This window comes from Eurytemora carolleeae, unplaced genomic scaffold, assembly GCF_000591075.1.
Source record: "Eurytemora carolleeae unplaced genomic scaffold, Eaff_2.0 scaffold527, whole genome shotgun sequence".
NCBI classification, from domain to species: Eukaryota; Metazoa; Arthropoda; class Copepoda; order Calanoida; family Temoridae; genus Eurytemora; species Eurytemora carolleeae.
Window position 1 is genome coordinate 184,362 of NW_019396488.1, and position 10,134 is coordinate 194,495.

A 10,134-nucleotide genomic window follows, 5' to 3' on the forward strand; every position below is an offset into this window, starting at 1 on the left:
CCGGGGGAGGTAAAAAAAAATTTCGGCGCGCTTCGCGCGCCAAATTAAAATTTTTTACCCCGTAAACCAAATAACGTTGAACGTCATTATTGTTGCAAAAAAAATGGTAACAGGTCGTCAAAATTAAATTGCATTATTAAAATTGAATAATTGCACTAAACTGAAGCATTTTTAAAATACCTGTATTGTTGCACCAAGAGCAAATCTCTCTGTAACGCAGGTGGATACAGATTGCCTGATAAAATTTATTTTGAATTAGTTCTGAGCTCAAATGTTAACATTACAAATCAATACAAAACTTGGCTTAAACACCCAAGAAGTTAAAAACTGTGAATTCTTGGCAGCTGATTTTTCAGACAATTTTTCAGTTTTCATTTGTATGTTGAATCATTATTTCTGTTCAACCAATCAAAAGCAATCAAGTTTGAGACATTAGACCTGAGTAATAGAACTCCGGGTATTAAAGACTAGCGCATAAGGAGGCTTTACTTAAAAAGTCGGAGTTCAGTTTTATATAAAGTTTTGAAAAATATATTTATTATTTCTAACCATTCATTTGTTCTTGTGACTCTTGTTCCAAAAGCTGCAAGGACATTTGTTCCTCCATTCTTAGCTAAAATAGATTGTTCACAGCTAAAAATGGTTAAGGACATTTTAACACTGATTTTAAATCGTTAAATAAATAATAGTAATAATAATAATAATAATAGTTTAATAGGATTTGATTTTGGATTAAACATAGTAGAACAGTGATGAAATGAGGATTTCTTAAAACTTTTGCTAAAACTACAAAATTTAATTTGTTCAAATAATAAATTTTCCTTAATAATATTTTGAAGACTTGAGATTTTTCATAATTGACGTTAAAAATCTTATCTGCTGAACAATAAAAAATCTTAAAATAAAAATAAAACAATTTTTTATTAAAATTCTTACAGAGGGTGAAGTCACAGACACCGCCTTGCTTGCACCTAGCAGCTCCACAGCAATGGTAAACACCTGAGTATAGTAAATAGTCATTCTGCACTTTTTTCAAAATGAAAACTCGATACAAAGGAACTGAGTTTTTGCCACAAGTGTAAAGTTTCTTATCTCTATATCTTTGCAACCTGATGGCGTAAATTCCTGATATTTCAAACTTGATCTAACTATTTGATCTAACAGAATTCAAAGTTACATAAAATTGGGTTGCAAAGATATGGATTAGAAAATCCTCAATTAAAATTCAATTAAAATTTGCAACTATACTAATGAATATAACAAAGAATTAGAAGATAAATGTTGACAAAATTAAGAAATAAGATGGATAAATCTTGTGTGGCCTTTCCTTACTAAGATATACCCCAACAAGCCAAATAACTATACATCAACCATAAACATTATTCTGGCGACCAAATTTAATGAATTGCAAGATGTAGCTGAACTACCTAACGTCGGTTCAAATCGATTGATTGAAAGTAAAAAATTCTTGAGGATTTGAATCAATGATTCGGTGATTCAGGATTTGAACCAGCGGTTCAGATCAGATCAGCGACCTCTCTAATTTGTTCAATATGGTCTTAGAGGGCTCATGAAATATGTTCAGGCCACATTCTAGTAAATGTTAACCTGCGGATGGAGTAGTGAAGACTCCATTAGCAAAGTAAGTATTGTCAACATTTCCACCAGAGTTGTAAGCCTTGTATCTATCTCTAACTGTAGTCCATCCTTTTTAAAGCCTAGTTATGTGGTTGAACTGAAACTTCAATATTAGAAAGAAAATGTTTGGGATTCATATGATATCATTGAGACGTTTTTACTAAGGATAAGTTCTAAGTGAGAGTGTGAATTCGTATGTAAAATTTGATCAGAGGTGATGGTGCGAAGAAGATACGCTTTTAAACAAGTATTAAATAACCAGGAAGAAAACTATTAAAATTAATTCATCAATTTTTTAAACAAAAACTATGAATTTCCTTTTTTAATTTTTTTTGGTTATTAAGTTTCTGGCATGAATAATTTCCTCTGCCTACAGTCCTATATGTTTAAAGAAATGAAAGTAACAGTTTCTTTGAATCACTCATATTAAAGTCGTCATCCGGAGAACATATTTCATGTATTATAAGAAAGAAAAAAAAGGAAACTTTAATTTATAATAAATACACATTTCATTGCTTTTATTTATCAGATGTGGACTGCAAATGACCGAAAACAAAGATTACCTGTGATTGGTTTCCTTTGCCCGCAATAGTTTCCGGCGGGCATGACCGCCTGTAGGTAGTAGTACTTCCAGTTTACAGTTGTGGAACCAAGATGACATTCAGCCCTAATATTAGTTTTAAAGCAATAGTTCCCTTGTTTGAAAATTTGAAAAAAATATATTCTAAGAAATATGATAAGTAAAACATTTTATATTTATAATCTAGTTTGAGTTTAGCAAATTGATAGTTTTGAATTTATAAAATGTTCCTTACAATTGTAGATAGGCAAAGATTGCAAGCACCAAAAGAAATTTCATGTTGATTTGGATTAGACTACACTTCAATCAATTATAAACCTTTTTTTATACCCGAACCCGACAAAGTGTATTTATAAAGGTTAATATAATTTGATTAATTAAATTATTTTAAGGTTTCTCATTGAAAATCTTAATTGATTAATTTTGAATTTTATTGAAAAAAAGTGAAATATATTTAATCTGATTTTATCACCTGTAAGTAATATCCATACCCTTTAGCTAGGCCGAGAGGCCCTATGCTATAATTCATGAATGTCCGTTTTTGATAAATTGTTTTTTATTTGAAAAAATTGAAATGAAATGAATTATAATAAATTATAACTTATTCATGTTGAATTTTTAAACATGAAACTCATTAAAGAAATAAAGGTTCCTAAAAAATCTTTTTTTAGCGTTTGTATAAAAGAATTTCACTATGGAGTTTAACAGATTTTAAAAATAAAAGTATGTAATTCTTATGTATAAATCTTGCATTGTACCAATTAAATACACAGGGTGTCCCACGAAAGATGACAGTGGCTACAAGACAATTTGAAAGTCGTCTTAGATCTTTGCATCTATTTGAGACATTCAGTCGTCAATCTTCTTTCACATGAAAAATTATGGAAACAATTACCACAAATTTCTCCTATGCATGAGATTTCCAAAATGTGGTTTGCCTTTTTTTGTGCTGTCAATATTACCGGAGATATTGAGAATTTCGTTCCGATTAAAATTTTATTACAAAAATCCAAAATAGTCGAAATCTAAACAAAAAGTTTTAAATCTCCGGTAATTAAGTATTAATTAATTAATTAAGTAACGCAAATGGATTTTACTTGCACGCAATTGCGAGCCCTTGCGCGCAAGTGAATTTAATTGCTCGTAATTCCGTAACAAATTGTACATGCAATAAACTCAACAGAATTGCACACAATTACCCGCAGTTCCGTCCAACTTTCTTTGGCTTTTGTTTATATTTTTTATTACTCTCAATTTAAACCTAAGGGCACGCAATAAGTGCAATTAATTATTGCACAATTCCGTCCAGAAACAAAAAAATCAATTTTAACATTTGTAGTGGCTTACAATAAACTTAACTTCACTAAAAAAATTGAATTTAGATTTTATCTTATAAAATATAATATTCATTTGCTCCATGATAACCTGAAAACTTTAACATAGAAAGACAACATTTTAGACTCAAGCAGACCCATTTAACTAAAAACTGCATAAGTTACTACACTAATTATAATACTTTGCTTTGTAACAACATCAAATATACACTGTAATATTGTCTTTTTGTACCTTAGTTTTCTGGTTCTCACTGTAGCAAATATCTAGTCTTGAATAAACGAATCTAACAATTTAAACCAAAAAAACTTCCATTTTAATGTTCATCCAACGTGAGAAAATGGAAAATGTATCATTGTTGTCGGATAGCAGCAAGATTCTCAATAATGAACAGTAATACAACAGGATAATCCACAAATCGAAATCGATAATGCAGAAAAACTCTTTATTTCCTAAAAAAATGAAATGACGAATAACATATAAATTGTTACAAATTTTATAATGAAAAGATTCTTACGATCTAATAATTGATATGAAGGTTAAAACTGTCGGGGAGTCCTAAGACGTTTTTGTACATTAAACTTCTGAGAAGAATGACAATTAATTGTTAACGAAAGTCACTAATTCTTTATATGAAAATATTCTGTTCACAAAAATAAAAGTGTTTAGACTCCGTTACCGGAGAACAAAGAAAATGGGGCTAAAAATTATTTGGTTTGGTGTCTCCGAGAGGGGATTTCAAGTTAAAGACGACATTACATGGATGGGCGGGGGGGGGGGGTCTTGCAGTTAATGGTTGACAATCATATTAAATTTTTAACTAGAAGCTTAACCACAAGAAACTTTAATTTGAAAACTGTTGAAACATCTGACCCTCGGCCTCGATTTTTTCAAAATATACAGATATTTTCATTCTTGTATCTGCTGCATAAGTTTGTAAGTCACAGTTCAAAGTTATTGATTTTTAGATGGGAAAGCAATTCCGTTGCACGCAATACCGCGAATATTTTATTGCTTCCTTGTTTACAATTATAGCGTAATTCCGCGCAATGAAATGCAGCAAGTGGAAGCAATCATTTCGCACAACGGAATTCCGATTTGAAGCACAATAAAGGCAGACCACATTTTGGAAATTCCAATACTAGGGGTATTTTTTAATTATTAACTCTAAAGTTTTCCTTCTAAATTTGGTTAACAAATAAATGTCTTAAATTATTTAAAAAATAAGTGATGATCTTTAAAGTCATCTTGCTACTGTCATATTTTGTGGGACAACCTGTATGTTTGTAATTGCGCGAGAGTCTTGGCAAAAACGTCCTTAGTTCAAAACTTTGATCTTTTCAGAAATTGCACATCCGTAGCTAAGGGTTAAAAACTCGAGTGTATAAAAGTAGAATGAAAGCCGAATTGAAAAGTTGACAAAATTTGCTTAAAAGTCGACTTTTACGACTAAAATTTTAACTCAGTAGTAAAAAGTTTTATGGAGTAAGAAGGAGTTAAAAAAGTGCAACTGGTAAAACAGTGGTAGTAAATCTTGTCCCATAAAGTGGTAAAACTGGTAAAACAGTGGTAGTAAATCTTGTCCCATAAAGTGGTAAAACTGGTAAAACAGAGGTAGTAAATCTTGTCCCATAAAGTGGTAAAATCTGAGCTTAAAGTCGAGCTGTGCAGAACGATTAATTCTGGTAGTAAAAGTCGAGTTAAGTCTACTTGTTTTTTTGGATCATTTTATCTCTTTTTTTGATTTTTTTTTCGATCCAATTGAATAGTTGATTAATTGATAGAATTCCTGCTGATGAATTGATCTATTGAGACACTTTTTGCGTTTATATTGCTTTAAACAAGAAATCATATTTTTGGGAGGTTATAAAGGAATTGAGTTTTTCCCACAAACATTGAATTTTAAATCCTATATCTCAACAACCCAATAATATAAACCTTTGATATTTCAAACTATGACTTCTGTTATATTAAACAATATAAGTTTGAAATATCAAAGGTTTACATCATTTGGTTGTAGAAATATAGGTATTAGAAAATTGGGATTTGTGGCAAAGACTCAATTCCTTTATTTTATTTTTGACTTATTTATTTATTTTCCTAGTGCACAGTCTTTTTGGCGTAAAATTAGAAACCGTGTTGAAAGATGTTAAATATCCGACTTAGCGCATTTTCTTAATATCATTGTATTCCTTTTTACAGATGAGAGTGGGAAGAAATATAATCTTAAAAGGATCCAAAGTTTTTATATCGATTTACAAAATACATCTTGAAAATAAATATTCGAAAGAGAACAAAACTCTTTCATTACATAACAGTGCATACAGTAAGAACCAGAAAACAGTGGAGTTTTCGTGGTCTTGGTTCTTCTTTGATCATAAAATGTCGCTAAAGATTTAGTATGTTCCGACAGAACCATCCAATTATTAAATATATACTTTGTAGTATATACTAACAAGCAAGGTGTTATTTAAAAAAAGACGAGTTAGATCTGCCAAACATCTGGTTTGGTTAGATGATGAAAACTAAATGACATGTTAAACTATCGAACATTTATTATCATGAATACTATATAAACAAGATATTATTTGATAACTGATCTCGATGTTGTCGGTGAGGGGGAAGTTAAGCATGTACAGTGTACACATTGAAATACATGAATGAGTATTTTATTGTACAGAGGCTTTTGCACAGACTCAAGAGAAATTTCCAAGGCTGTGCCACAGTACTCGATACTTAACCAAATCCAGAAAGAATAAATTGGACAAATAATTTACATCTATAATTAATAAAATATAATTACTTATAGCCCCTCTGATCTGAACAATTCATTTGAGAAACAAACAAATTAACAATTCTCAAGTACACTTAAATATGATTTAGATCTGATACTTGTTCAAGTATCAGATCTAAACAGAGTACATTGAACTGGAATAATCAGATTGTATACAGTGCAGTACACTAATAATCAGATTGTATACAGTGCAGTACACTGATAATCAGATTGTATACAGTGCAGTACACTGATAATCAGATTGTATACAGTGCAGTACACTTATAATCAGATTGTATGCAGTGCAGTACACTGATTATCAGATTGTATACAGTGCAGTATACTGATAATCAGATTGTATACAGTTCAGTACACTGATAATCAGATTGTATATACAGTGCAGTACACTGATAATCAGATTGTTAACAGTGCAGTACACTGATAATCAAATTGTAATCAGTGCAGTACACTGATAACCAGATTGTAAACAGTGCAGTACACTGATAATCAGATTGTAAACAGTGCAGTACACTTAAAATCAGATTTTATGCAGTGCAGTACACTGATAATCAGATTGTAAACAGCTCAGTACACTGATAATCAGATTGTATATACAGTGCAGTACACTGATAATCAGATTGTAAACAGTGCAGTAAACTGATAATCAGATTGTAAACAGTGCAGTAAACTAAAAATTGGATTGTAAACAGTACAGTACACTAATAATCAGATTGTTAACAGTTCAGTTCACTGACTATCAGATTGTAAACCGTGCAGTACACTGATAATCAGATTGTATACAGTGCAGTACACCATGATAAAAATATAGTAAAAACGGGCAACCAGTACCCACGAATTAATATTTACTGTAATTGTATTATATAAAATACATTATACAACATTCTTGGTGCGTTTTATAGAACTTTAAAAGGTTTTGGGCACAAATACTGTCAACTTATGAAGGTTCTGACATTGAAAGTAAAACATTAAAAGTTTGCTTTTTTAAACTATGCAAAAAAGTTATCCCAAAAGAACTAGGTGGACTGAGCCACCTCACATCCGAGAAATTATTATTTGAAAAATGTCGTACCTTAAATTTGGTATGTTGAAAACGGGTCGCAATAATCTAATCAAATTAGAGGTCCTGGTATAGACTACAGAGGTCCTGGTATAGAGGTCCTTGTATAGAGAATGGAAAGTTTCCTGGTAAAAAAGTCAGTGAGTCTTAACTGTAGAACCCATTTTCACCATATAAATGTAGATTTAAATTTAGCTATTTTATACTTTTTTGTTGGAGTATTTATTTTGAATATGTAAGTACAAATAGAAAGTCCTTTACGCTATTTTTGACAGATATTGAATGATTGATGAAAATATGACTGAAAATATTCCGATACAATCAGGAAGTATTCATTTTTTTTTTTTTATTGTGCCATCCCCTCTTATCTTCCATCTGAATTCCTCCCCCCTTCGTTACACCCTTCCCCCCTTTTGCCTCAAATCCCCAATTCTTCTTTTATGCATTTTATCCCGTCAATATATTCTTTATATATTCTTGATATTCTAAATCACAGTTCACATAGATATTCTAGATCACAGTTTACTAAGATAGAACTAGATTCTAATGGACATATTCTTAATATATTCTTGATATTCTAGATCACAGTTTACTAAGATAGAACTATATTCTAATGGATATATTCTTGATATTCTAGAACACAGTTCACATAGATAGAACTAGATTCATTTTTCCTTTTTCTGAATGATCCAAGTTGTTCGTCCATTGTTTTTTTTCTAAACGACAAATCTTTCACGAAAATTTTGTTCTTGCTCAAAAATTTCGTTTGTGCCCATCTCTAACTAAAACGACCAAACCTTGAAATATTCTGGCCGATGTCATACCTAATCTTTACCCTTAGACCCGCCATACTAAAAATTACCGCCCAGCCTGCATGCTGTGGGTCAACCAACACAATTCTGGATTATGATTATTTACCACAAACGTTCCCAGCTCTGTATATACTTATAATAATTTCAAGTATGTTGTATATTAGATCTAATAAATTAGTATTGACGATACAGGAGTTTTTGAAGAGACGTCTTTTACTTTTTTTTTGCATTTTCCCTATTGCAAATCTTGAAGTTTTTTAGATTTAGATTTTTGATTTGATGCTAAATCCATTAAAATCAGCTGACTCGCATAATCCAAAAAAGTTTTTTTTTGCAGCTTCTGATTGGTTGGAAATTTTCAATTATCCAAACGAATGAAATGAATCTGTTGAACTTAAAAAGATGCAGATGGTGGAGGGATTAATAGTGTAGGGATTAATGGTAAAGATAGTATTGGTGAAGGAATTAATAGTGAAGAAATTAATGTTGAAGGGATTAATGGTGAATGGATTAATGTTGAAGGGATTAATGTTGAAGGGATTAATGGCGAAGGGATTAATATTGAAGGGATTAAAGGTGAAGGGATTAATGGTGAAGGGATTAATGGTGAAGGGATTAATGGTGAAGGGATTAATGGTGAAGGGANGTTTCTATTATCTATTTGGGTGGTTACGTTTCTATTATCTATTTGGGTGGTTACGTTTCTATTATCTATTTGGGTGGTTACGTTTCTATTATCTATTTGGGTGGTTACGTTTCTATTATCTATTTGGGTGGTTACGTTTCTATTATCTATTTGGGTGGTTACGTTTCTATTATCTATTTGGGTGGTTACGTTTCTATTATCTATTTGGGTGGTTACGTTTCTATTATCTATTTGGGTGGTTACGTTTCTATTATCTATTTGGGTGGTTACGTTTCTATTATCTATTTGGGTGGTTACGTTTCTATTATCTATTTGGGTGGTTACGTTTCTATTATCTATTTGGGTGGTTACGTTTCTATTATCTATTTGGGTGGTTACGTTTCTATTATCTATTTGGGTGGTTACGTTTCTATTATCTATTTGGGTGGTTACGTTTCTATTATCTATTTGGGTGGTTACGTTTCTATTATCTATTTGGGTGGTTACGTTTCTATTATCTATTTGGGTGGTTACGTTTTGAGAATCGATTTTTTAAAAATAATTAAATGACGACGACGAAAAAAGTAGTAAAAATTATACAATAAACTAATCAGTTGTTAAGGAACAGGTTGAGAAAATGAAAATTAACTATTATCATCGAAAATAAGTAATCTTATTCAGTTATTTGAAAAGTTTGAAGAAATCTGCAAACAAATTCTTAAAGATTTAGAAGTTCAAAATGATGACGAAAAAGAAAGAGTTGATTTTAACATTGATTTATTGAGAAAATTTCAATTGAGAAATATGTTTCTATCCATCTAATAAGTTTACTATAAAATTTTCTCTATAATTTTTGTAGTCGTTATTTAATATTTTTAAATAGATCGATTCTCAAAACATAACCACCCAAACGGAAGATTTTGAACGTCGACTTAGTGATCAAAAAAATTCCTTCACTTTACTACATTCTCAATTCAACTTCCATACATTACCAGTCACTCCCTTTAAACTCATCCAATTAAAAGAAATTTATCGAATAAGTCATTTTTTTCTAATCTGACCTTTAAATTGTCCGTTTTCTCTGGGGAATTCTGTAGACATCGAAATTCTTCAAATTATGAAAAATCAAGAAATTCTTCAAACAGGAAAATATTGTTCTAAAAATATCATTGTTTCCCCCTTCACCCTCCTCACATCTCAATTTTTAAAAATGTACCAAATAGCATGTTATTTCTAAATTTAGATTTTATGATGTTTTATTTGGTGTTTGTCATGCATTAGTGTTTTTTATAGTTT

The 10,134-nt window shown here is 30.7% G+C and overlaps 1 protein-coding gene across 1 annotated transcript in view; it reads right to left on the minus strand.

Annotated features, from left to right (window-relative positions):
- The window catches only part of LOC111704217 (uncharacterized), a gene marked incomplete at its 5' end in the record, with an annotated part of 3,414 nt that extends 896 nt beyond the window's left edge, over window positions 1–2,518 (minus strand). The window contains 6 exon segments of the mRNA XM_023476369.1: window positions 181–235; window positions 550–613; window positions 937–999; window positions 1,609–1,707; window positions 2,202–2,305; window positions 2,454–2,518. Of these exon segments, the coding sequence (XP_023332137.1) occupies window positions 181–235; window positions 550–613; window positions 937–999; window positions 1,609–1,707; window positions 2,202–2,305; window positions 2,454–2,518 (450 nt within the window).
- Between the last annotated feature and the right edge of the window lie 7,616 nt (window positions 2,519–10,134).